Source organism: Nannospalax galili, unplaced genomic scaffold, assembly GCF_000622305.1.
Source record: "Nannospalax galili isolate Female #2095 unplaced genomic scaffold, S.galili_v1.0 scaffold652, whole genome shotgun sequence".
Classification (NCBI taxonomy): Eukaryota; Metazoa; Chordata; class Mammalia; order Rodentia; family Spalacidae; genus Nannospalax; species Nannospalax galili.
Genome location: NW_008332152.1, coordinates 277,047 through 304,820, shown reverse-complemented (window position 1 = coordinate 304,820; position 27,774 = coordinate 277,047). Strand labels below are relative to the sequence as shown.

Below are 27,774 nucleotides of genomic sequence, written 5' to 3'. Positions count from 1 at the left end.
TGGGCTTCTCCGTGTCTCTGTGGGTCTCTGCTGCTGGAGCGTTGTCCAGCCGTGTCTCCGCCCTGATTTCACCCGTGTACTTTCCTCAATATGCGAGTTCCACCGGCCGCTAGAACACGCGGGAAAGTACGAGGCGGCTGAAGCTGGGATCCGTGAGTCGGTGACGGAGGAATGCTGCCTCTGGAGAGGCTGGATCGCTGGTAGTAAGACGCGGGACTCTGCTTAGTCCATGTTACAGCTTTTATTAAGTGTTCAGTTCCTAGTGATCCAGCTCTCTATTATTGAGAGAAGACTGGGATATTTATACCATGGGGGTAGTGGTAAAGCTTTGGCTGATAGATACTTTGTGAGACATTCTATTTGCATATGGAAGTGGGTTTCTGCCATGCTGCCAGACCGCTGACTGCCTGAAAAATCACAGGAAAGCATGGTGTTCCTAGAGCCAGAGGCCATGTTTATGTTATGGCATTTATGGCGGGCACTTCAAAAGGAGAGTCAGGAAAAATGCCAGGAAGGCACCCTGCTATGAAAGGAGTCTCAGCACATGGCTCCGAGCTCGTGAGCTATCCGGATATGAAGAGACTTCTACTTCACATAACAGAGGCCCCCAACATGTGTCTTTGTGGTTTACTTTTTGGGCATGAAAGGCTGGTTCCCCTAATCTTACGGTTCTCTCTTTTGATTTTACATTGGAGTGGCCAGATTGTTTTTGTCTTCAGGAGTTCCCACAGAGGCCCAAGTCAGAGACAAGGAATGGGACAGGACCCCAGGCTAGGTGGGGAGATGGGTGAATGAGGCTGGGGGAAGGGGGGGGATGAACCTACCCTGGAGAGAGAGGCCTACTGGTTGGAGAGAGGCCTGCAGATCCTGCAGGCCCAGGGAAGCAGAGCTATTTTTTAATCTAAGCACTGCGAAGTTTTCCCCAAGAACCATATTGGCTCTGTTCCACACTTTGATTATACATTGTATTTGAATCATGCACATAGTCTAAAGATACGTGAAGGCAAAGCTGACAGCTGTATTTGAAGAGAGGAAAATATACTCGGGCTGGAGAGACGGCTCAGCAGTTAACACTGGTTGTTCTACTCGGGCTGGAGAGATGGCTCAGCAGTTAACACTGGTTGTTCTTGCAGAGACCCGGGTTCAAATCCCAGCACCTATATGGCAGCTAACAACTGTCCATAACTCCAGTCCTAGGGACTCTTCTGACCTCTGCGTGCAGAAGATCTGGGTTCGAATCCCAGCACCCACATGGCAGCTAACAACCATTCATATCTCCAGCTCCAGGGGATCCACTGCCTTCTTCTGTCCTCTGTGGGCACTGTACGACACGGGTGCACTTAACACACATGCGGGCACAGCACTCACACACAGAAAATAAATTTAAAAAAATTTAAAAATCCATTCTCATGGTAGAAGCTGTTAATATACCCACCACAGTACATGGAACACAGATCACAAGCACCCAGACTGGAGGGACACCGTGCGGACCTGGCTTCCTGGCCTGTGTAGATGCCCCATCAGTAGATTTGGTCTGGCTTTCTTTTGACTGTCTCCTTGCTTTTGAGATAGGGTTTTACCTTGAACCTGAACTCTGTCTTTGTCCTTTAACCTCCTTCCTACTTGGATTACAGGAGCCTATCACCATGCCTGGTGTACACTGTACTGGAGTCAAACCAGGGCGAGAGAGGCAACACTCCACCCACTGAGCCGCGAAACCCTGCCTTCCCCTTTGTTTGCTTTCCATGTGATCTTGATCTGCGCTCAGAGGCCCCTGGCCCATCCTGTTGTTTCCCCCCCTCTCTGTTCTCTTTCATGGGCCTGTTGTACCCACTTCAGACCTTTTAAATTTTTATTTTATATGTATGTGTGAGTGTCTGTGTGTACAGGCACCACATGCCTGCAGATGCCGGTGGAGGCCAGAAGTGGGTGTGGGATCCCCTAGAACGAGTTACAGTAGTGGTGAGCTGCTTAATGTGGGTCCTGGGATCCGAACTCAGGTCCTGTGCAAGAGCTCTAAACTGCTGAGCCGTCTCTTAGCCCCTAGACCTTCTTGTGCTGGGCACACATCTCCCTCCTCCCTCGCCTGCTTCCAGCTCCTCCTGTTCTGGGGAGTTCCTGTGGCTCTGCTTCAGTTTGTCTCCTCCTTTTTCAGGGATGTCTAAGTTTCAGCTGATACATCGTGTTTTTAATTCGTATCCTTGTTCTTTTAATTTCCGGATATGAAGAGACTTCTACTTCACATAACAGAGGCCCCCAACATGTGTCTTTGTGGTTTACTTTTTGGGCATGAAAGGCTGATTCCTCTAATCTTACGGTTCTCTCTTTTGATTTTACATTGGAGTGGCCAGATTGTTTTTGTCTTCAGGAGTTCCCACAGAGGCCCAAGTCAGATGAAGACCAGATGCTCTCAGGCTTTCTCTTAAGGTCTGATCCCTCCAGAAAAGATTTTTGGCCTTAGGAATTTGGGGGTTGGCCTGGCCTGGGAGCCATGCCCAGGAAAGATGCTGCTCTAGGGCAGCTGTTGGCCATGCCACCCAGAGTTGCAAAGGCAGATGGGGGCGGGAAGTGGCCCCAAGGGCTCCTGGGGACTGCACTGAGGAGCTGGGTTGGTCTGGATAGCCCCTAGACCTTCTTGTGCTGGGCCCCCATCTCCCTCCTCCCTCGCCTGCTTCCAGCTCCTCCTGTTCTGGGGAGTTCCTGTGGCTCTGCTTCAGTTTGTCTCCTCCTTTTTCAGGGATGTCTAAGTTTCAGCTGATACATCGTGTTTTTAATTCGTATCCTTGTTCTTTTAATTATTTTTTTGGTCTTTTTTGAGACAGGGTCTCCCTGTAGTCCCAGCTGGCCTGGAACTCTCTAGGTAGACCAGGCTGGCCTTTACAGAGATCTCCCTGTCTCTGCCTCTCCCGAGTGCTGGGATTAAAGCTGTGTGCCGATATACCCGGCATTTTAAAAAATCTTACGGGCATTTTGTTTGCGTATTTTCCAAGGCTGCTCGTTGTTTTTAAACATCTTAGCCGTTCTTCACAATGTTTTCCCTTCCTTCCTGGGTTGCATATGTTTCCCACCAAGTTTGCCCTCAGCTTGTGCTGTGACCTTCGAGTCCAGTGTTCCTGCCTTTTGTCTGCTTAGCCCCCAGTGGCTGGTTGCTAAGCTTTCTGGGATGTGGGGTGTTCTCTGGGATTCTTGTTCTGGTACAGTGCTTAGCAAGGGTTCTCCACGTTCTCTCGCTCCTTCTCACTTCCCCCACGGACTGTGGACCGAGGCGCGGCCTGCCTTTGTGTTTCCCTGAGCTTCATAGGTTCAGGTGACAGTTCTCACTAGAATGTTGGAGTCTTGTTTGATTTAGCTCAAACGGTATGTATCTGGATTGTGTGTGGGGCCTTGGGGCTTCAGTTCCCCATGGGGATCACTGTCCCTCACCCTCCCTTTCTCTAAACAGAGGGCTGGCAAGATGGCTCAGGATGTAAAGGCACTTGCTGCCAGGCCTGACTCTCTGAGCTGCAGTCCCAGGACTCACATAGCAGGAGAGAACTGACTCCCACAGGTTATCCTCTGAGCTCCACACCTGTATGGCAGCTTGAACATGGTTATGCACGTGCATGTGTGCGCGCGCACACACACACACACACACACACACACACACACACACAAAAAAAAAAAAAAAAAAAAAAAAAAACAAACAAAAAAAAAAAACAAAAACTAAGTAGTGAAACCATAGCAGAGAATAGCTTTCTTACTGCTTCCCTCGACACTGGACCCTACAGGAATCCTGGCACAGACCAGACTTTATGTAAGTAGCCCTGAACCTGGGTCCTGTGTAGACATCAATCTGTGTTTCCCAGTACCGTGATTAGGTGAGTCTGTATCTCCTAGTACCTGGGTGCTGTGTGTTCTAGTTTCTTCATTGCTGTGACAAAATACTCTGACCAATACCAACTTGGGGAGGAAAATGTTTATTTTATCTTACATCTCCTGGGTCACGGTTCATCAGGGAGCCAAGGTAGGAACTCAGGGCAGGAACCTGGAGGCAGGAGCTGGAGCACAGGCCATGGAGGAACACTGCTTACTGGCTTGCTTCCCTGACCCCTGCTCAGCCTGCTTTCTTATGCAACACAGGCCCACCTGCCCAGGGGTGGCACCACCCACAGTGGGCTGGGCCCTCCCACATCACTCATCAAGAAGATGCCCCTTAAACCTGGCCACAGGCCAGTCCAATGGAGGCAATTCCCCAATTGAGGCCCCCTCAACCCATGTGTGTCAAGTTGACACTAAAGCTATCCGGTACACTGTGTTGCCTGAGTCTGTGTGTTCTTGTGCTCAGACCCTGCTTTTAGACCTGAGCCCATGTCTCTTAGTTTCTGAGCCCTGTGTAGACCTGAGCCCATGTCTCCTATTAGCTGAGTCCTGTGTAGCCATGAGTCTAGGTCCATGTGCCTGGCTCCTGTGTAGACTCAAGTCTGTCTCCAGTTCCCAGGCCTTTGGTGACTTGCCATCCTGTCTTACAGCACACAACCCTGTGAGACCCTAGGCCTCCAAATTGACTTGTGCGCTTCACGTTGGTTTTAAGTTCCCGCCGCAGGGTGGCACAGGGTCTTGTTTGCTTTCCTGTCAGCTTGTTAGGTGGCTGGGCCGCATGGCACTGTGTTTATGCTCTTGTTTTGTTTTCTTCATGAACCTTGGCCCCTTGGAGCACTCACCTGGCTGAGTGTCTCTAATGTTGCACAGATGAGGGATAATGGCCACTCAGCTTGAAGCTAGTGTTGAATCAGCTCAGATTTGCAGTAGGAAGAGCCAGCCCGAGGCCTGAGTGTGCACAGTCATCTCTCGTGTGTGTGCTTGGTCACCAGCTGCCCCCTGCCACTGCCTCCTGCTGCTGCCTGGTACCCTGTGATCCAGCCACTAATCTGAGCCCAGTTTGCCTGCCTCCTGCCAAGCTTGTCTACTCCTTGTGGCACCCCGCCCTGCCTGCCTGTCCCCATGTCTGTTTCTGCTGACCTCCCCAAGGCCTTCTATCAGTTGTAAAGAAGGAAAGCTATTTTACTTTGATGTGGTATTTGTAAAGAATGTTTATTGGGAGTTATTTTCTTGGTAGTCCTTTGTGGGTGATACTTTTTTAGTAAGCGTATCACAGATTCACTGCAGAAAAAATAAAAGACACAAATAAGCTTAAGGCAGAAACAGAAGTCTCCTGTAAGTTCATCGTAAAGGAGAACATTACCACCCCAGCACACCACTCGGGCTTTCTTTGCAGACATACATGGGTGCTTCAGTTCTTACAGAGCTGCCTTTGTGGCCGAAATACCCTGCCTCTGTCCCCTAATTTACTTCTAAACATAGTATGAGGACTGAGGGTGCAGCTCCCTTGGTGGGTGCTTACCTAGCATACAGGAAGCACTGGGTCTGCTCCCCAGCACTGCCTAGAGAAGCACTTCAAGGCCGTCCTCTGCTACGTGGTAAGTTTGAGGTCAGCCTGGTCTACATGAGACCCTGCCACTAAACAGACAAATATATAACAAGCTGAGCAGCCCATACGTGAAACTTCAAAATCTGAAATGCTATATAAATTTCAGAAATCCAGAGTCTACCATGATCCACAGCCCTTCAGATAAGGAAACTAAGCTTGTAGGTGTGCCTGTGGCATAGGGACTGTTCCTCTCTTTAAAAATGGTGCAAATAATGTTAATTTACCTGTGCGATGGGCACACTTGGCAAATAAAATGAAAAAAAACAACATGACAGGGTATACTGTGTTGTCAGCTGCCTGTCACCCTTACAGAGCATCTCTTGGGTCACCTGGAGCAAGCCAAAAGCCTTCCTGCAGGCGGCCAGCCTGAGGCGGCAGCTCCTGAAAAGGAGGCCAGAGCACCACAGGAGGAGCCTCCTGCAAGAGCAGAGAGCCCGAGCGTGCAGAGTGTCCGGAGTGTTGGGGCCACCACAGAAGCCAAGAAGAAGCCTCGAAGGGGCAGGAAGCCCAAAGTGTCCAAAGTCGAGCAGCCTGGGGTCATTGTCAAAGACAAGGAGCCTACAGGTGAGAGGCTGGGGGAGTGCGTGCTGTGCCGGGGATGGGGTGCAGCCCATCCTGGTGGAGCCCTTGTCCCCTCAGCCTGCTGGGTGGAGGGAGGGGCTTTGCTGCTCTCTTCCAGTCCCTCAGTCCACTCTGTTAGAGTGTAATTATCATGTAGTGTGTGCACAGTAGATTATGTCGAGATTTTAACTGTGGACACAGCTAACCAGGGTCTCCTCAGGACCAAGCATGTCCCCATCCCCTGTTCTCTGCTACTTGCATAGATTAGTGTTTCTGACCGGAGCTCTCAATGTCTGGCTGGCTTTTTAGTGTGGGGTTGGGGTGCATACATGCCATGGTGCATGGGTAGAGATCGGAGGACAACTTTATGAACTCGACTCTCTCACCTTTTTGTGAATTCCAGGGGTGGAGCTCAGGTCTCCGGGAGTGTGTGGCAAGCGCCTCTACCCACTGAGCTATCTCACCAGCCTGAGTCCCTTTGTGCAGAACACTCAGTTGAGTCTGAGGAGAGAGTGACTCTGTTCTCCGGTGGGTGCAGTTCCGGGGACACACGTCCTTGTCTCTTCATGCAGTTGCTCCCGGCCAGATGCCTGGCCCCTCTGATGCCAGGGACAAGGCCTGGGGCTCGGGTGCTTGTCCCTCCACCTGTGTTCCTGGCTCGGAACACTCTAATTTTACTTCCCCAAGACTTTGTGGAAATGCAAGGCAGTCCTTGAGACCAGAGGGGCTGGAGAGATGGCTCAGCGGCTAAGAGCACTGACTGCCCTTGCAGAGGACCCGGGTTTGATTCCCGGCACCCGCATGGCGGCTACAAACTGTCCTTAATTCCAGTTCCAGGGAATTCGACGCCCTCTTCTGACCTCCAAGGCATTGCATGACACGGGTGCACTCACATACATGCAGGCAATAGACTCATACACATAAAAATAATAAATAAAATATTTAAAAAAGAGACAGAGACCAGAAGAGCAGCTTCCTGGAGAGCGTCCATTTTCCTGTTCCCTGCGCCCCTCTGTGTTGGTGATTATTCTCTGTACTGTTTGGAAGCATTTGAACACAAGTAGGAGCAGCCTGGGCTCCTGGCACTTCCCTGTTGTAGACAGGAAGGGCCAGGAGGCTCTGTTTCCTGGCTGTTGTTTGTGGTTGACGACAGTCTGTGAAACTACAGAAACCAGTGACCGAGGGTCTGGGGATGTGGCTCAGTTGGTAGAGTACATGCACAGAACCCCAGGCTCTGCCCCCAGAACCACAAAGACCAGTGACCACCTGGAATCCCAGCACTCGGGAGGTGTAGGCAGAAGGATCTGATGTTCAGGACCACCCTTGACTACATGGTGAGTTCAAGGCCACCATGGACTACCTGAGACCCTGTGTCAAAAAACCAAAACGACAACAAGACAGTGGTTGAGTCGTTCATACCACCTTCCCTCATTCCATTGTCCCGTTTATGAACCGATATAAAATGTTTGTCTTTTGAGCATCCTCAAAATGGCAAATCAGATTTTAAATTTAATATTTAAATTTAAAATTGGTTATAATTTAGTAAAAACTGCAAGGTCTTTATGTATGTAAAGTGTCCCTAAGTAAAGAGAAATTGAGGTGATGTGCTACTTTGGCTTTCAAAGGAACCACAGAAGGTTAGCTTCAGTTTGGACCAAAGCAATCTGCTTTCATAATATACAGATAAACATCTGGATTCCAAAATGCCGCTGGTTTTCTTCCTGTGTCAGCTCTGATGGTCGGGTCTACACTCTGGCTGTGGTCCAGCACCAGTACTTAACTTCCCCTGGGTTTGTCATGTTCCGTCCTCTACACGTGGTGACTGGGTTTGTCACACTGTTTTTGCACAGAGCATGTGGCAGAGATCATCGCTGAAGTCCCTCCTGATGAGTCTGTGAGCACAACACCGGATGAGCGGATGATGGAGCTGGTGTTGGGGAAGCTGGCCACCCCCACGAATGACGTCAGCTCGGTGCCCAAGTGAGTTCTGCCCGCACCGCTGCCTGTGCGTGGGGACAGAGCACAAGGGGACAGCTAATCAGTATTGGGGGGAAAACGTCTCCCACAGGAGATCCTCACAGGGGTCCAGGCAGGCTTCATCTCCTAGGCAGAAGTGCATCTCCTTGTTAAGCCTGAACAGTGTCACCCTGAGCCATGTGTTGCACTGGCCATACCCCATCGAGGGGCATCGGGTAGCTCTGCCTTCCTAGTATGATGATGCCGCTGCGGTTGCTCAGTTGCCTGTATTCGGGGTTCAGTAGATTTAACACCTTACCCTGTGTTTCTTTTTGTGAACAAAGAAGTTGTGCATTTCAGGTATGATTCCTGGTAAGTTTCTGACCTGAAGTTGACAGCTGGTGATGGTTTTGGAGTGCCCTTTAGGGTTGGCAGGATGCCTCTGGTGCACCTGAGCAAATGCTGGAGATGATGTCCTTGCCTTATTGTCCAGAGGATTTCCAGTATCTGTCATAAGAAGGAGGTGGGAGGGAGAAATGTCAGCAGTCAGGTTCAGATGCAGAACAAACCAGAGGAGAGGCAGGACCAGGGAAGGAGGGCACACGGACAGGGTCACCAGGCTTCCTGGTGGCCAGAGCTGAAGTGGGTAGAGATGCGCAGCTGTTAGACCACACGAGGCCACCGTGGCCTGCCTTCCAGGTGTCTGTGCCTGGGAGCCGCCCCAGGAGCTGGGGGACCCCAAGCTCTGCCCTCCTTGCTCTTTCCTCATGGACCCGATACAGCTGGGAAGTGCGGGAGGAGGGTCTTTCCAACTGACTACGGCCCTCAGCTTTCATTCTCTGAAAACCCTGCTGTCACCGACCCTCCACCAGCTGTCCGTCTCTGGCAGGTTCACGCATCATCCGACCGGCACCATCGCCCTCAAGAGGGGCTTGGTTCTGTCCAACAGACACGGGGTCCGGCGGAAGCTTGTGCGTCAGCTGAGTGAACACAAGCGTGTCCATCAGTGTGGCACCTGCAGCAAGGTCTTCCAGAACAGCAGCAACCTGAGCCGGCACGTGCGCTCGCACGGTGAGTGCTCGCACGGTGAGGCGTGCCTGCTGCCCAGCTCTCCTAGCATGCCCAGCCCACAGGGCTGGTTCAGGAGAGCATGTCTCACACTGGGTCCTTCTCTCTGTGACCCCCTGTCCCCTCCAGTGCAGGGGGCAGGTTAGGTCAGGCAGAGGCCTCTTGCTTCAGGGGTGGGTTTATTACTTACTGCCGAAAGCAGTGAGTCCTTTCTATTGGTCGGTTCTCTTAGGTGACAAGCTGTTTAAATGTGAGGAATGTTCAAAGCTGTTCAGTCGAAAGGAGAGTCTAAAGCAACATGTTTCATACAAGCACAGCAGGAATGAGGTAGGTGGCAGGACCCCAGGGGGCCCTGACTGTTGTGTCCAGCTGCAGGAGGAGGAGCCTTGGTGGAGGTGGAGCGCTGAGCCTCCTGAGGGAGGGTCTCCCCATGGTCCCATGAGCTGGACACTCCTGAGCCAGACCAGGCCCTTCCTGCTCATAGAGGCAGATGGAAGGAGTTGGAAGAATGTGGTGGCTGGCATTTGGAGTGCACTTACCTGTGTGGGGGACTCTTTCTAGGGCAGTTGGACAGCAAGAGTGGACCGCTCTTTGTGTTCCTAATAGACTAGGAGAGAAAACCTGTAGTGTAGCCAGCCTTGGAGGTTGCTAGAACAGCACACCAGGGAGCGCCCGTGTTTGGCCCACATGTCCGTCTGCCTTGGTGACAGTGCACCCACTCGAGCAGGTGGACGGCGAGTACCGCTATCGTTGTAGCAGCTGTGGGAAGACCTTCCGCATGGAGAGCGCGCTGGAGTTCCACAACTGCAGGACAGGTGAGGCCCCACCACCAGTGTCCCACCATCCTGCCCCACCTGCTCAGCTGTCAGGACACCCACTGGGTCTCCAGAGAGCAATGTTTTGGCAACCTGCTCCTCCTGCTTGGGGCAGGAGGGGATGGGTTATCCCATGTCAGAAGGGATGCATGTGAGCTCCTTCCTCTCGGACCCTGGGTCTGATGCCTTCATCCTTACTGACCAGGGTGAGCAATGCTGTTCCATTTGTTCTAGGACTGTGTGAGAGAGAGATACAAAGGCAGGGGCTTGCGATGGGAGCGGCCTGCCTGACTTGTTGGAGGGCCTTCCCCCCAGCGGCCTTCCCTTCCCCTAGCCGTGTTTCCTGCCAGCCCGCAGCCAGGGGCTTCCCTGCTCCTTTGCCTGGGTCGTTGTACCGGGCCTGCTTCTGTTTACGGCTCCCCTGCAAAAAAGCCGACAGAAGCCGCTGTGCGCTGTGCTGGGGAGACAGCAGAGGCTGCGGGGTCCGGGATCCCATCCCGTTCCATCTTTGAGGCCAATTTCCAAGCTGGCAAAAGAAAGCAAATTGGAAATCTGTGGGTGCGGGAGGTGAGCGGCCCCCTGAGGCAGGGTGCCTGTCTCTGCGCTCCCCCCACCCCCTTCCCGGGTGCAGCCAAGGCCTGAGCAGTGAGAGTGGAGGCTAGGAAGGTCAGGGGTGCCTTTGCATCCCCCCTCCCTGTAGGACTCAGCAAACCCTGGAGAGCTGGGGGCCAGTCAGCTCAGACACCTAGCAGGTTAGCGCCTGTGATCACGCTCCCACAGCGCCTGTGTCAGGCCTTGCCCACTGCTCCCTCCTGTGGGAGCCCACCTCTGCGAGCCCAGCCGGGACCCCCAGGAGCTTATATGTTCCTTTTCACGGCGGATGGTCATGGGCCTTCCTCACTGGGCCTGGCGTGCTCTGCGGGGCAGGCTGGGGCGGTTTCCCCAAGTGTTAGCTCTCTGGAGGATGGCTGTTGGTATGTGCCTCCTCCAGCACGACCCCATCGACGCAGCCTGTGGTCTCTGCCCTCCCCACCCTTCTGTGCCCACAAGAACCTGAGCATACCTCACTGTTCCCATGGAGTGGCTGGTGCCACCTCCCTGTGGTCCCCCATGGATTTAGGGGGCGGTCTCCAGCCCCATGCTTAGTGTGGCTGTCAAGGCCCAGGACAAGCACTTGTTCCCCTTTGATTTAAGTTTCTTCAGACAATGGGACAAAAAACAGTAAAAAGCAGCAGTTGCTGTGTTCTGGCTAAAACTCTGTCCTGGGAAGTCCTCCTTGCTAGGTAGAAATGGGAGTGGTGAATTGCCCGGCAGCCTTTCTCCATAGACGCTCTGATTTCAGAGGCTGGAAGCTGAGACTCAGGCCTTGAAACTCTGCTTGTCTGCATCCTGCTAAGGGCTCCTGTGGTACTGAAGCTAAGAGAATGCATGTTGGGCTGGAGAGATGCTCAGCAGTGAAGAGCACTGGCTGCTCTTGCACAGGACCCGGGTTTGATTCCCAGCACCCACAGGGTGGCTAACAACCGTCCTTAACTCCAGTTCTAGGGAATCCAATGTCCTCTTCTGTCCTCCTCGGGCACTGTATGACATGAGTGCACTTACACACATGCAGGCAATACACTCATACATATAAAATAAAAAGTTTTTTTAAAAGAAAGAATGCCATTAAGCCAGGGATTTGCGCAGGGCGTGGGGCTTCAAGTATGTAGTGGGCAATTTTCCCCAGCCCACTTCCAGGCCCGTCTTTGTGTCCTCCTTGCGCTGTGACTGGTGTCTGTCTCCTCCACATGGTTGCTGTGGTGCCTTGAATGTTGTGTAGCAAGGCCCAAGATCAGGCCCTGAGACATAGTACAGCCTCCAGCAGCTTGACTCTGTAGCGTCTACTCTCCAGCCCTCTCTGGTGCCCAGCGTGGCTCCCAGGGCATTTGTCCACACGGACTGTACATCAGTTCTGACCTTCGTAGTGGCTGGATTAGTGACAGGAGAAGGCTTGTTAGAACCAGGTGTCTGTCTAGGTACCTTCATCTCAGGACTGTGTGGGTATTGTTGAGGTGTGATGGGTCATCCCAACAACTCTGCCCCAGCTTTACACTCAGTGTTTAGAAGCTACCCCAACCTTTACACTCAGTGCTCAGAAGCACCCCCAACCTCAGGGGATAGAAGTGGAGTCTCCTTCCATATACCGAGAGGCCTATGAGAGAAAGCATCAGAGCCCAAGTCAGAACTGGAGCATTTTGTGGGTGCCAGTACTGTTCAGCAGCTGCTTGGGAAGGAGGCCCACCTGTGCTCTTCAGAGACACACTGGCGCTATCCAGCACTGCCTGGGAGGGAGGCTCACCTGTGTACATTAAGTACATGCCTGAGAGGGAAGACTATCTGTGCTGTTCACAGACACCTGTGCTGTTCAGTGCCTGTCTGGGGGAGGCCCACCTGTGCTACAGGCCAGGTTGGGGTCTCTTTGGTGACTTAATGGAGCAGCTCTATAAAGCTATAGCCAAACAGAAATCACAGGGAGGGTGGAATCCTGTGAACAGCAGTTAAACTTACAAAGGAAAGTGAGTGCTGTGGTAAGACCAGGACTGTGAGGATGGCCTGTTGTCTGTGCTGAGGTCACACCACTGTGAGGACAGCATCCTGTTGTCTGTGCTGAGGTCACACCACCAGGAGTGGGCCACGGTCTCCTGTGGTTCACACAGCCTCTTGTCCATGCCTGCCCTTGCAAGAGTAGCCCTGTCTCACTGTCCTTCTTCTGTGGAAGCTGTGGCCAGCCACTGCTTTCTGTGGGGTCCTCTCATGTGTTTGGATCTCCCAGCTCCAGCCTCCTCCCTGCTTCTGGCCGGGTACACAGCTTTGTGTCCTTTTCTCCCCAGAAGGAGAGATGAAGGCAGCTGGTCTTCTTCAGGTCTAGGTGGTCTGACCTCTGGCTGGTTACACACGAACTCTCCTGAATGAGGCTAGAGACTTCTTGCAGCCAGAGGGTCTCAGTCTAGAGGTCCCAAATAGTGCACGCGGGTTCGAGGGAGCAGCGGCACCTTGGGCACGTCTTGGTTATTACAACTGGCTGGGGGCAAGGGCTATATCTAGAATGCAGTAGAATGGGTGAAGGCTTGAGATGCTACATAACACCCCCCAGGGTCAGCCTAGATGTCAGCAGTGAATGTCTGCACATTGGGTCCCAAGGCACCACAGGCAGGAGGACCATGATGGTACACGTGGGTCATGATGGTGCGTGTGGGTCATGATGGTGCTTGGTGGGTCGTGGAGCTCTCCGTGTAGCCTCAGGGCTTTTCAGGAAAGCAGTTACTGAGTCTGGAGGCAGGCTGGCCTGGAGGCCTTCACTCCAGAGAGAGGCAGTGTCATGCATGTCACCTATCTGTCATGTGCATCTGCCTCAGGGGAGGAATGCGTAGTTCTGAGGGCTGCCCACAGGAGGCAAGAGAAGCCCCGTCCCCCGCAGTGGGTGAGGAGTGGGGGCTGCAGGCAGGGGGAACTGTGGGACGGATGGTAGAGTGAACTCACAGGGTCTTGGGTGGGCGGGAAACTGCAGTGTGACTGACTGAAGTAGGACCAGGATGCAGGGATGCGGCCCTGCTGGAGGCTGTGTGCAGTGTTTATGTGTGTTTATGTGGCCTGGGTTGAGCGGGATGGGGAGTGAACATGCGGTATGTGCATATTTGTGGGGTATGTGCTCAGTGAGTGTGTGAGGTGGTGTACTTGTGTTGACTGAATATAGGGTGTATCCACTAAAGGGAAGCCTGGGGACAAGGCTTTGGTTAGCCAGTGGCACTCTGCTGGAAGAACAGGAGGAGCCTGCAGGGCACAAGGAGGCCTGTGAGCCTGGGGCAGCTCAGCTACTGATAGAGGCAGAGGAGCCTAGAGGGCTGCTCAGGCAGCTCTCCCCAGTGAGGAAGGTGGCAGCCGAGATTGTGTGTCTAGCTGAGTGCGCAGCTAATGAGCTTTGGACCACAGCGTCCCACCGACCTCCTGTCCTTGACCTGCTGCCCGCTATGCTGGGCACATGCTGGAGCCTGGTCGGGGTGATTTACCGCCACTGTTGTGTGTTTGCTCTCCGGACAGATGACAAGACGTTCCAATGTGAGATGTGTTTCAGATTCTTCTCCACCAACAGCAACCTCTCCAAGCATAAGAAGAAGCACGGAGACAAGAAGTTCGCCTGTGAGGTCTGCAGCAAGATGTTCTACCGCAAGGACGTCATGCTGGACCACCAGCGACGGCACCTGGAAGGTGAGCCTGGGAGAGCCGCTCAGACTCGTGGGCGCAGCCTGGCAGCGCAGCTCGGCAGGGCCTGATGTTCATCACCTGACCTGGAGTCAGACTCTCGGGGGCTGGGATGGTGTTCATGTGCCGTGATCGGAGAGAAGCCCTTGGAATGGTGGGGATTGGGAAAGGGCAAGTAGGCTGCTTGTAGAATTGCATGTTAGGCAGTCATTCAAAGTACGTCAGTGAAGGACTTTTTACTACTTTGAAGAATGTTTTCAGCATGACAGGATGTAGGAAAAGCCAACCTGGCATCCTGCATATGGTGGGCTTGGCCCTGGGTAGGGAACAGAGGGTGCTGGTGGCTGCTGGTAGGTCCTGGTAGTGGGGGACAGCCAAGAAGACCTTCCCCACCCTCTGTGTTTCCACATAGCCTCTACTGAGCCTCATTACTACAGCTTGGAGGATTCACACCTGTGCACCAGGCCTGGGACTGGGGGCTGTCTGTCCACATAGTGGATGACAAGAGGCCAGGGAAAGACCCAGCAGGATCGGCTTTCTCCACACATGAGGCAGCAGCGATGGGGGGAACGAGTGAAGCTGAGGCAGGGGTGGCCCGAGTCCTCGTGTGGAGAGACTTGCCGAGCAGCCCCCAGACTGCACACAGGCCTGCTGTTCAGAGGCCCCTAGTGTGACATGCAGAGTTGCTGCTAGGTGAGAGATGTGCACGGGCCTGAGGTGCCCCGGCCTGGGGTGTTGTGTTTTTCGGAGGCCGGTCTCTTAAGATGAGTGAGAACCACTGCCCTTTGCTGCCTCTTGTCAGCAGCAGCCGCTGACCTAGCACCCTCACAAAAGCAAACAAGGGAAATATGGAGTTGCAGAACTGTGCATAGTCATAGCTCTGTCCACACACATGTGCATGAGCGCATCCACGTATGTACCTTTTTGAGAGTTCCCACACTTGGCCCCTCTCCCCGGCCCTTCCTGCTGGCGGCTCGTGAAGACCAGTGTTTTCCCTTGTGAGTCTTTGGCTGTGTGCTCAGGGCCCCACCCAGGCCTGGAAGCCACGGACAGGCCACTGTGCCTCATTCTCCTGCGTGACCCACACCACCTGCTGCTCTGGGAGCCCAGAGAATGCCTGGCCACAGTGGTCTGCTCTGCCCCCCAGTCCTGGGAGCCTGTTGTCAGCCTGACTCCCAATGCCCAGCTCACTGGCTCTGTATTTGCGCCTGACCATACAGGAATGCCACAGAAAAAGACCTGAAAACACATTTCTCTAGTTTGTGTAGAGATTATCAATGTCACATGAATTTATTTATTTATTCAGCGAGATAGGGTCTGGCTACGTTGCCCAGACCAGCTCTGAACTCCGGCCTCAAGCAGCCCACCACCTCACTTCCAGTTCTCAGGCAGCAGCTGGCCTGATGGGAGGGGCTCTGGACTGTGATCATGTCATCTGCTCTGTCCAGCCTCACTCATTCTTAGGTCTGGTCTGGGATTTCAGGTGTACGGCGTGTGAAGCGAGAAGACTTGGAGGCCAGCGGGGAAAGCCTGGTCCGCTACAAGAAGGAACCTTCTGGATGCCCCGTGTGTGGCAAGGTAATGTTCCACAGTCGCTGTTGGCTTTGGAAGCTTCCACTCTTGCAAGCTAAACCTTAGAGCTACACACAGGGACCTGCACAAGAAACTTGCAGGCATGTCCCACTTACGGCTGGCAGGCTTCATGCATCCTAGGTAGTTGTGAATGCGTCCAAGCACAAAATCAGAAACTTAGGTAAAACATTGATCTTTTTATTTTGAACTTGATCATGCAGTTCTTGAGGGTGAGCTTTGTAGGTGACAACATTGTGTTGCAGTGTCTTAAGGCCGGATGCACCTGCGTGAGCGGCAGCACTCAGGTTGCCTTAGACCGAGGTGTTCCATGTAGCACGTGGTGTTTGGGTCTCTGCCATCTACGGGTGGGTTTCTGATGAATTTGCTGAGAAACACGTTTTTCTGCCCCTGTGCTTCTTGGCACAAGCTGTCCTGTGAGGAGCTGTAGACCAGTTCGTATAAGGACTGGCCCAGCTCCGAAGAGGCTTTCTGTTGTCAGTGTGGCCTCCCCTCAGTGGCCTGTAGCGTTTTCTGAGTTGGGGGTAGCCCACCCCATGATGACGGGTTAGGTAGTGGACGCTGGGTGTTCCTGCCTGAGTAGGGGGTGCTGTTGTCCAGGTGCCTTCACGTGGGCTGCCCTGGCCTTGGCTCATGTCTGAGGTGGAGACATCCGGGGCTCCCAGTCCCTGTTCTAACAGCCACGTGCACATGTTCCCGCTCTGCACGTGCAGGCATTCGTGCTCTGCGCATGCACGTGTTCCCACGCTGCACGTGTACGTGTTCCCACTCTCTGCACATACACATGCCTGAGCACGTGCTAGGGATGATGGGTATTTCTCACGAGGTGCCGTTAGGACTTTGGGTCTGGAAGAAATTGCCAGGCACCCTGGGCCTGGTTGTGGCTTCTCCTGTGGGCCAGACAGGGACAGGCCTCCCAGCCCGTCCGGTGACCCCCAGCCCTCACCACACGGGCTCCTCTGTCCCCAGGTATTCTCCTGCCGGAGCAACATGAACAAACACCTGTTGACACACGGCGACAAGAAGTACACCTGTGAGATCTGCGGACGGAAGTTCTTCCGCGTGGACGTACTCAGGGACCACATCCACGTCCACTTCAAGGTGCGTCACACGCTGGCCTTCCAGGTGGCATGCCGGGGTCCAGCCAGCCCTTGGACCAGTGTCTGTCTTAGCTTTGTGCTCCTATAGAGAACCATAGACTGGCTGCTTGCCAACAGCAGACATTTATTTTTCACAGTTCTGGAGGCTGGAAGTTCAAGATCAAGATGCTGGTAAATTCAGTGTCTGGTGAGGGCTTCCTTGTTCATACATGGTGTCCTCTTGCTGTGCCCTCACATGGTGGAGGGGTGAGGGAGTTTCCAGGGCCTCTTTTAGAAAGGCCGTAATCTCACAAGAACCCTGCCCTCAGATGCCATCCCCTCCTGAAGGCCCCACACCCTTCTGCTGTCTCCTTGGGGTTGAGGGCTTCCACACATGGGCACTGGCATTCAGAACACTGACTGCTGTGTCCTTCCCTGTTGTCAGCGAGGCCACCGACAGTCTCTTCGTGGAGGCTTCCACTCTTACACATCTGTCCAGCTGTGGGTCCTGAAGCAAACTTCTGTGTGGGACCTGATGGAAGATTTCCTCAACATGGTCCTTCCCAGGGGGTGTAAGGCAGGATGGGCCTCTGTTGCCTCCCCGCCTTTAAGGAAGAGGAATGTTGAGCAGGAGCACCAGGGCAGGAGAACTTGGGTCCAGTGACAGGCAGAAGCACTGCCTGAAAAATGAACAGGTGCTGTTTGGAACCAAAGCCCAGCTGGAAGTGGAGCCCAGACAGAGCAGCCTGGACGCGGCCTGGGCACAGGTGGCATTTTGCTAGGCAGTGTGAGGGACAGCCAGTGGGGCAGGCCACCTGACGATCCTGAGGTCAGATGGCGAGCGACTGCCACAGGACAGCCAGGCCCAGTGCCATCCCAAGGAATGCAGCACGTTTAGCTCTTTAGACAAATGACTGATTCCCAGAACGTGCGACCAGAGCCTTGGTGCGCTGCGTTAGAGGCCACGTTTGTGACTCCCCTGCAGGACATTGCGCTGATGGATGACCACCAGCGGGAGGAATTCATCGGCAAGATCGGGATCTCCTCAGAGGAAAACGACGAGAACTCTGACGAGAGCGCAGACTCAGAGCCACACAAGTACAGCTGCAAGAGGTGTCAGGTACGCCGGCGTCCTGCCTCCACACACTGGCTGTCGGGAGAGGGAGCTTGTGGGCGAGGGGCTGCGGAGACCCCCATGGCACCTCTTTGTCCATTTCCCCCACTAAGAAGGCCGCCCTGTGTCACTCACCAGTGGCACCTGGGCACAGGAATGGTAACTGTGGGCCTCATACCCATCAGAGTCAACTTGTAGCTGGCGTGTGCACAGGCAGGGCTGCTAACTGGGATGGGGCCAGTGTCTTGTGAGCCTCCGTCCCTCTCCAGCCCCTCATGATGCCGTTCTTGAGGCTCCCCCTTCGTAAAGCAGGATGCATGCTTCATGGACAAAGGACTCATTTCTGAGGGGCCTGCGTCCCAGGAAAGGCAGCTCCCTGCCAGCCCTGTGCACTGCTCTGTCTCCGGCATGAGTGACACCCCCTCGGGGCGTCTAGCAGACGCAGGGTGGTGCAGAGGCCCAGGGACGGTAGGGAGTCGGCAGCCAGCACCCTGTGCCCACAGCTCACCTTCGGCCGTGGGAAGGATTACCTGAAGCACATCATGGAGGTCCACAAGGAGAAGGGCCACGGCTGCAGCATCTGCCACCGGCGCTTTGCGCTCAAGGCCACCTACCACGCCCACATGGTCATCCACCGCGAGAACCTGCCTGACCCCAACGTGCAGAAGTGAGGCTTGGGGACTGTGGGGAGGAGGGAGCATTGTAAAGCCACAGTACTCAGCCTGGCAAGTCACAGTCACCGGGGCCTTGTGCTGGGGATTTGCACCTGTCCTCTTCCTCCAGGCCTTCTTCCAGCTTTAATTCTTTGCTTTAGACCTTTCCCTACAGGGGTCTAACAGTAAAATGTCTCCAGCCTCGGCCTGCCTGGCAGGCAGCACAGCTTTTCCCCCATGTTCCATCACCAAGGCCGAGGAGGGAGTGAGTGGGTGACATTAGGTCATAAAGCACATTCATCCCCCAGGGCTGCTGACCAAGTACATGGCCCAGGACCTCAAACATCAGAACCCAGTTTATGTCCTTCCAGTCCTGGAGGCTGGGCTCTGAGATCAAGTGTCTCTGGGTTGGTTCCTCGTGAACCCTCTTCTTGACGAGCTGATGGCATTTTTGCAGTCCTCAAGGTCTGCCTTCTGTACATGTCTGTGCACTGATCTTAAGGACACCAGCCATGTTGGATAGGACCACCCTTGTTAACCTCATTTTCCCTTAATCTCCATAAATATCTGTCTCCACATATAGCCCATTATGGGCTAGGACTTGAACATAGTAATTTGGGGGCCACAATTCAACGCACTGCAGAGGCTACGGTGCAAAGCACCTTTTTGCTTTACTTCTGTTGACAAAGGTGCTTAGGTACCTGCCGCTCGATGGCGATGAGTCCCTCGCTGCTGAGGAGACTCGCAGTAGGGAGACCCTCACAGTCGGGAGGAGACCCTCACAGTGGGGAGGAGACCCTCACAGTGGGGAGACCCTCACAGTGGGGAGGAGACCTTCACGGTGGGGAGGAGACCTTCACGGTGTGGAGGAGACCCTCACAGTGGGGAGGAGACCTTCACGGTGGGGAGGAGACCCTCACAGTGGGGAGGAGACCCTCACAGTGGGGAGGAGACCCTCACAGTGGGGAGGAGACCCTCACAGCAGACGAGCCCCAGGACTGTGCCTTCTCCTGAGGCTTGCCTCTCGTTTCAGGTACATTCACCCCTGTGAGATCTGTGGGCGAATTTTCAACAGCATCGGGAACCTGGAGCGTCACAAACTCATCCACACAGGTAACATGTTCCTCTGGTCACATTTGGTACCAGCAGCCCTGCCCCGTAGGAGCGATCTGCCCCCACACTCCTGGCTCTGTGCACAGGCAATTGTACTGCCTCTCTCACATTGCACCCCCATTTCTCTAGCATCTTCCTTCCTGGCTTCCCCTGCAGCACATCTCTCCCCTTCCACCTGTGTCCTCTCCAGGTACTCAGGGCCCGTCTCATGCCAGAGACTCCGTAAAGCCCATGGAACCTCTTGAAGAAGTAGCTCCCGTCACACTGTGCCTCCAGCAGAGGCGCCCACCTGTTGCCCACCAAGGCCTTCAAGTGCTGCTGTTTTCGTTTGTAGGGGTGAAAAGCCACGCCTGTGAGCAGTGCGGGAAGTCCTTTGCCAGGAAGGACATGCTGAAAGAACATATGCGTGTGCATGACAACATCAGAGAGTACCTGTGTGCCGAGTGCGGGAAAGGTAGGTGTGCGCCCAGAGCCCTGGTAGCTTCTCGGAGCTACAGGGCATCATCCCTGGTTCACAGCCCTCGGCCACTGCTGCAGTCCCCAGAGAGGTTCTGGCTGTGCACCCAGATCCTCTGCGCTTACATGTGATCACTGTATTTTTCCTCCCTCCCTCCCTCCCTCCCTTCCTTCTGTAAAAACTCTAGACCTGAACATACACAGACTTGAACATAGTCAGTGCCCATGGCTACACGGAATAATCCACAAGACACCTGTGTGGCCTACAAAAAGCCGAGTGTTTAGAGATCAGGCATGCCCTGCCCCAGGCTTAGAGGTTTCTGTTGTGTCTTTGTTGAGACAGTGTTGATGTAGCCCAGGCTGGCCTCCACATTACTGTAGCTTAAGGTAACCTTGAACTCTGGATCCTCCTGCCTCTATCTCCCGGGGGTGGGGGTGGGGATTAGAATTGTGCAGTGCCATGCCTAGCCTCAGATTTGGGAGTTTTGAATTTTAAATATCAATCTTCCCCAAAGTTTGCAGATGTGGCACAGACAGAACGCCCTCCTAGAAGAGGCCCACCATGTGCCAGTATGTTCACTTTAAAACTGTTCACGGGGTTCTTTCAGCTGGCAGGCGTGGTCTAGGTTGGGGGCTCACAGATGGCAGGCGTGGTCTAGGTTGCGGGGTCACAGATGGCAGGTGCGGTCTAGGTTGGGGGGTCAGGGTGCGCAGTGACTTCTGTCGTCTTTCCTGTCTGTGTTTTGCTTTGTGATGACTGACTGCTTTTGTCATTTAGAACACGTTCGTTATAGATGCCCGTGAGAGAGCAGCTAGTTTGGGGCATGTCAGCACGGGGAGTCAGGACTGGTTCCCTTTAGCTTTCTACTGTCTCTCTTGAGTCTCACCTGGGAGGAAGGACTTGTCCTGTCCAGGGTTAGAGCCAAGGTACCAACCCTGTGAACCACAGACAGGGAATCCCTGTACGTGGAGGTAGGAGGCAGGTGCACCATCGGATGTTGTGGGACGGTGGTGGCTGAAGTGACTGTCCCACAAGGTCTCCCAGGTTAGATGGAGCAGCAGTGCAGGACACCACCTCTGACACCACAGTCCTGTGTAAGCATTGCTATGAGTTCAGGGAATGTCGAGTTTGGGAATGTTCCAGATTCCCAGATAGCTGTAATAGGGATGCTCAACCAATAAAGTCTGCAAATAATTTAGAATTGGAAAGATTCCCGGATCTGAGTCATTTCTCACCCCAAGCCTCGTGGATGAGGGGTTCTCAACCTCGTTTCAGTGTAGAGGCATGCAGAGACAGAAAACATGAAGTGGTTAGTCACATGTGCACCTGTGCCTGCCTCAGGCCGCTACTCCTGCTGATCCCCCAAGTGGCTCTTGGCTCCTCACACCTTCTAGGTCACTTTTCCAGATGTTTCGTGGACAAGGGTTTTCAACTGCCATGAAGCGCTGGCCCCGGCAGCCTTCCTCTCCCCATCTGGGTCTGCTCATCTCTCCTTTTGCCTGTCCTGTACCATGCTGCAGTTTCTCTTATGCCCTACTCTGGCTCAGAACAGCAGCCCTGTGCAGCCAGGATTCTGTCCAGCTCACTGTGATTGCTGGCTCCCTGCGCATAGTTGGAGTATAGCAGTTACCTGGGTGAGCAGATGAGAGCCGTGAATAGCTGTTGGAAACTGGCAGAAGGATCGCAGTGCAGCTGATGGCACTGGTGACCTGAGTCACAGTGGAGCTTTCAGGATAGTCTAGATGTGATTCTTCCTGGAGGCAGGGCCAGAGAGGGAGCTGGAACAGGCTGTACCAAGAGCAGGCTGCGTGACCAAACTCACCTAATCTGTCCTCACATGGAGATTTTGTGCTGGTGGTGTGTGAGCTTTTTAACAGAAAGATTGGGGGTCTGGGGGGATTAATGTGAAAGTGCTCTTCCACTGAGGTGGGAGACCAGCCGCTAGCACTTTCCTCTGTCGGGGACTGTTTTCACTGTGGGACCCATGTGCCCCCTGCTGTTCCTGCTGGGACTAGCCCAGCCTAGCTGTCCAGTCACCTCTCAACCACCGCGGCAGATGTCAACGACTAGTGAGACTGTGGGTCTGGGTGGGGGGTGGTCCAGCTGAAAATGGAGCTGTGAGCGGGCTCTGGTGTGAACTGCCACAGTCCACTGGGCGTCTGAGAACTAGACTCTCTCTGCTCTGATATGTGCTGAGCTTTGTCTGCTGCTCTTACCCAGATGGGCCCTGGATGGGGAAGATGCTTCACCCACACTCAAGCCTTGTACCTGGGTAACCCTCTGCCCACTGGCCTGAGGTCTCAAAGCTTTGGATTATTTCAGCTCCTGAAATTGGCCACATTAAAGTTAAGAGAGGTCTGACAAGCTTGCCTGGTGGGTAGGGATGCATATCCGCAGGCCTGACCACCTGAGTTGGATCCCTGGATCCCACAGGATGGCAGGAAAGAATCGACTCCCAAGAGTGGTCCTCTGACCTCCACAGTTCAAGCACCTGCATACTCGCCCGCGTGTACATGCGCACACACACGCATGCACAGGCACACACATGCACACACGTACACTTAAAAAAAATTTAAATGGCTTAAAAAATACTTTATTATTCTTATTTATATATATGACTGTATTGCCTGAGTGTGTGTAAGTGCACGTATGTCGTGCAATGCCCACAGGGGTCAGAAGAGGGTGTCCGATGCCACTGGAACTGGTTCAGACTCAAACCCTGGTCTTCTGCAAGAGTAGCCAGTGCTCTTAACCACTGAGCCATCGCTCCAGCCCACCCCATCCCCCACCCCAGCCAAAAAAAAAAAAAAAGACTTTTGTAAAAAAAATAATTAAAAGAAGATATAGTGTCCTCATCTTAGTTAACATTTGTGTCAGCAAGACAGAAACCCAAGTCATCTGGGGCGGTGGCTCCCTGCTGGGTCCTGATGTCCCAGGACTCTCTGGCGGCCTCCTGAGGCAGCACCACCGAGGACCAGCTGGGCCCAGCCCTCCCCTGCCTGCTCTGGGTCTTTGGACTCTGTGCCCACTGGGTCCAGTCAGGCGCTGCGGGATGGTGGGGCTGTGGGGTGGATCCGAGGGGTGGTGGGGCTGCGGTGGGGCACGGGCACCCTGAGGTCGGCTCTGGGGAGGCCTGGCGCGCACTCACACTCCTCTGCTCCGTCTTAGGCATGAAGACCAAGCACGCACTGCGCCACCACATGAAGCTGCACAAGGGCATCAAGGAGTACGAGTGCAAGGTGTGCCATCGCAAGTTTGCGCAGAAGGTCAACATGCTGAAGCACTGCAAGCGGCACACGGGTGCGTCTGCCCCACCCTCGGCCGCGGGGAGGGGGCGGTGCACCTCCGAGCTCCTCTCCCCACCGTGTTGGGCCCCATCCACGGGGCCCCATGCGGCCGGTGCTGGTCCCGGAGACACGGCCACACCAAGAACCTTTTCATGAGTTTGCCTGTGGCCCTGGCCGCGCCTCTGGAAACAGTGGCCACCTACCAGGGTGGCCCATGTCTGCAAAGGGCCAAAGCACATCCTCCTGTGAGAGTCCTTTTCTCCGCATCTCTCTGGTGGGTGTATTGGGGTAGCCGTTCGAACTTGGGCGAAATGGCGCCTCGTTGCCTTGATTGGCAGGTCTCTACTGGCCAGTGGTAGAGAACGTGTTTCCATAGATTTGTGTGTTCTGATCATTTCTCAGTTGGATTACTTGTTTTCTAAGCCTCAGTTCCGCATCTGTTCTGCCTAGTAACCTGTCAGTCTGGCCACAGTTGTTCCTGTCAACTGTCTACCGTTCCCTTTGCTCTGGGAAAGTTTCTTGGTTTGATGGGTTCCCATTTCTCTAGTTTTGCTTTTGTTTTCCTGGGTTTTGAGTTATGTCCTAAATAGCATTGCTTGCAGGAATGGCCTGAAGTATTTCTCCGAAGTTTTCTTAGAGTCGGGTCTTACATTTTGATCTTTGATTCATTTTGAGTTGATTTTTGTAGAGAGAGGAGTCAAGTTTGAAGCTTCTGCAGGTGGACTCCCAGCCTGCCCAGTGTCTTTGTGGAATAGCTGTCCTTTGTCCTGTCTCCAGCAGATGTATTTTGACACCTTAGGTGAGAATCAGCTGTCGATGGGTTTATTTGGGATCTATTTTGTTTCCTGAGTCTGTGTGGCTGTTTCTGGGATGGTACTGGGTGACTTTGTCCCCGTGGCTCTGTAGCCTTGAACTGAGGTTCCGTGGTGCCTCCAGCTGTCGTTCTGTCCGCACTTCGGGGCCACATCTGCCAGGCTACCTCGTGCATCTCAGGATCAGGATTGCCTTTCCAGTCTGTCAAGACTCACTGGTGAGCTGACAGTCTGCACTGAATCTGTAAATCTTGCGTTGTATGGACATCATAAGAATTCATTCTTACGGTGCATGGACATGGAACGTCTCAACATTTTTTAGTGTCGTTTGTTTCTGTATTGATGCTTTGTAAATTTTCATTGTAGACGCCCGTCACTGTTTTTGTTAAATTTATTCCTGAATACCTTTTTTTCTTTGTAGCTGTGGTGATTCGGATTGCTTTCATGCGTTTTTTTTCATTAGTGTGTGTTCTCCATACAGCATCTGGGGCTTCATTGCACCATTTCCGTATATAGACTGCATTTGCTTGTCATTGCCTCCACAGCAAATTTGTTGTTAGGGTTTTTTTTAAGGCTTGCCTTGAGATGACCTGGAAGTCCCGATCCTCCTGCCTCTGCCTCCCAAGTGCTGGAATCACAGGTGTGTGCTACTGTGCCAGGTTATGCTCAGGGTCCAACACTCTGCCACCTGAGCCACATCCTCTGCCTTGAGTTTTGATTCTTGGATTTGGTACATCGATTTTTGTATTCTCCTAATCTATTAATCCAAAAGGCCTTTAGTGGAGCCTGTAGGTGCTTCCACATGGAAAACACGTTGTTTCTATAGGGATGATTGACCTCCCCTCCTCCTGTTCTGTGGCTCTTCCTTCCTTCTTTCCTTTTTTTTTTAACTTTAAAAAAATTTTTTTGAGAATTTCATGCATGCATATAAGGTGTTTTGATCAAATCCACGCCCACTCTCTCCCCTCCAGCTCTTCCCATATTACCCCATTACTTTTCCCTGAACAACTTCGTGTACTCTTTCTTTTTTTATTTATTTTTTATTTTTTTAAAAAATTTATTCATTTATTTTATGGAGCTTTTTGCTACTCTAACATTCCCCCCTCTGAAGAGGTAGCCCTAAAATCTTTTAGGGATTAGATAAGAGCTCCCAAATACTTTTGACATTTTTGGCAGAACAGAGTATGTTGCTAAGAGGCCCAGGGACATTTTGATGTTTAGCCAAGAAATTGGCTACTTTTCTTTGGGGTCTTTTTATCCTAACTGCCTAGCCAATTCCTACCTCCTATTCTTATCACACCATCCCCCAAAGAGGTTACCCAAATTGCCACTAGGGAATCTGGAAGCAGAACGCTCTGGCTTCTTCCATGCTGGACAGGGATGCAGAGTGAGGCAATTGGGATACCCCTCCAGTGGGTCTGTCTAAAAGACTCCCAAATTGTATAACTCTTATCTGTAGGGGGAAAAGAAAGTCCTTGACTGGTGAATAGGAGATGTGAAGGAGAAATAAAGGCAAGAGTAGTTAGCATTACAGGTTCTAGACAGGGAACCAGAAAAGTCAGAACAGGGCAAATTTCAAATGTTCTTATCAGAGTCCATTGGGATTTCTTGACAAGGGCTTCCAAAAGCATCCCTCTATTGGGTTCCTCCTCATTTTCTTTAATCTGACAAAGCTGGACTCAAGAGTGATGGATTCAGAATTTGCTTTCAGGTATTTTGATGGCTGTTGGAATGCTTAGAATCAGTTTCAGTTCCCTCTCCAAGGCTTCTAGATAGGGGGAGAAAACATTTATCCATCATTTTAGAACAATAGTGGGTTGTCTCCCTTAGCTACAGGTGGGTACTACAGTATTGGAGACTGCTGGATAGCTTTAGTGTCAACTTGACACACCTGGGTCGAGGGAGCCTCAATTGGGTAAATAACATTTTATATGGACTTAAGTCTAATGTCTGGAAAGTGTAATCCCGTGACCTCTTAAAGAATTGTATTGATCACTTTAATCTTTGGTTATACTTTCCTTTTGGATGTTTAAGGCCATACAGTTGGCCCAAATAAACCAGTTTATTTTTGCTCTTAAGGTCATTTGAGGATTTGTTCCTCAGGGGTCACATGGGCTTGGGAGGAGCCCCTGGCTTTCTTTTACCAGCTCCATCTATGTGAAGATAACTCAAAGGTCCTGCTCGACCATGGCTGGCTTCACTTGGAAGCATGGAGGAAATGTTTCCTCTGAGTTGACCCTCCTTTTTGTAGACTGGACACTGGTTCAAGTTCATCTCGTGGGGTCTCCATGTTCTCCCTGAACAAGAAGACAGGCGACTCAGCACAGTTACAGGACATTTTGAGAGATGCTCCACAGTCCCCTGGAACTTAGTCGACCTTGGAGGGCAAGGAACAAAAACTGTCCTTTAAGTCCCTCTGACCAGATTAGTATAGGTCTCAGAGTATGGCTGTTAAACATCCAAGAACGTTAGTGCCACCAGTCTGGTACTTTTAATCACCATGTGCCATGTAGATAGAGCTTGGGCAAAGACCAAACGTTCTCAGATAAACTTTGATTAGGCTTATGTTTTGTTCCTTAAACTAGTTGACTATGATCTTAGAAATTTTAAGATTGTGTGTATATTATTTTTGTCTCATCCTTTATATATCATAACAAACCTACACAGACCTTCATCTCTTGCTTAGGCTCTCTCATGTTTTCTATTTTGGAAAATATCTCCATTCCCATATCCTTTGAACATCCTTTACGTTCTCATTTTCTTTCTTAATAATTATGAGACACAATAGCATTAACAAATAAATTTCCCATCTGTTGTGAGACTTCTTTTCCTGGGGATGCTAAGCAATGCTTATCAAGATTCTAGTGTCAAAGCAGTGTTTGATTAAAGCTTTCCTGGGGAATCAGTGAATTTACTGAGCTTACTTACAGAGATGACTGAGGGGTTGCTGAGGTGTATGTATGACCTGAGGGTATGCACACTGGAAAGCCTTTACCCAGCATGGGTCATACCTTCTCTTCTTAGCCTTCCCCAGATTGTATACTTTAGCCCTCCCCAAATCCAGGAGGCCGTGTGTGACTAGAGCCAAATTACATACAGTTGGCTGGGAAGAGTGGCTGGATACTCTAGTGAGGGTTCAGTGACCCTGCTTGCCCCTCCTCTAATGAAGGAGCACAACTGTCAACAAGCCCAATTGTGATGATGTTTAGCAAGCAGGCACAGCTGCAGTCCTGATGATGGAGTTATTTCATGCAGAAAGGACTGCTGTATAGCATCATCTTATTAAAGGATGTGGAATTTAAAAGGATTTTCTGCTATGATCCACATATGAGGGAGAACATAGGTCGTTTGTTCTTCTGAGTCTGTGTTACTTCACTTAGTATAACAGTTTCTAGATCCATCCATTTACCTGAAAATTTCATTATTTCATCTTTCTTTACTGCTGAATAAAACTCCATCAATTGAGGGACACCTAGGTTGCTTCCATCTCTTAGGTATTGTGAAAAGAGCAGCAACAAACATGGATGTACAAGTGTCTCTGCAATAGGACGAGTTCTTTGGGT

General features: G+C 52.3%; 1 protein-coding gene across 2 annotated transcripts in view; it reads left to right on the top strand.

Moving 5' to 3' along the window:
• Prdm15 (PR/SET domain 15) overlaps nt 1-27,774 on the top strand; it is an 81,335-nt gene that overhangs the window by 35,384 nt on the left and 18,177 nt on the right. For both annotated transcript variants that reach the window (XM_029560768.1, XM_029560769.1), the window contains exons 7-19: nt 5,780-6,031; nt 7,879-8,008; nt 8,874-9,055; nt 9,285-9,379; nt 9,780-9,867; nt 13,945-14,112; nt 15,590-15,684; nt 16,666-16,797; nt 17,761-17,895; nt 18,393-18,556; nt 19,576-19,655; nt 19,990-20,109; nt 23,281-23,412. In XM_029560768.1, the coding sequence (XP_029416628.1) occupies nt 5,780-6,031; nt 7,879-8,008; nt 8,874-9,055; nt 9,285-9,379; nt 9,780-9,867; nt 13,945-14,112; nt 15,590-15,684; nt 16,666-16,797; nt 17,761-17,895; nt 18,393-18,556; nt 19,576-19,655; nt 19,990-20,109; nt 23,281-23,412 (1,773 nt within the window). The remainder of the gene's footprint in view (nt 1-5,779; nt 6,032-7,878; nt 8,009-8,873; nt 9,056-9,284; nt 9,380-9,779; nt 9,868-13,944; nt 14,113-15,589; nt 15,685-16,665; nt 16,798-17,760; nt 17,896-18,392; nt 18,557-19,575; nt 19,656-19,989; nt 20,110-23,280; nt 23,413-27,774) is intronic.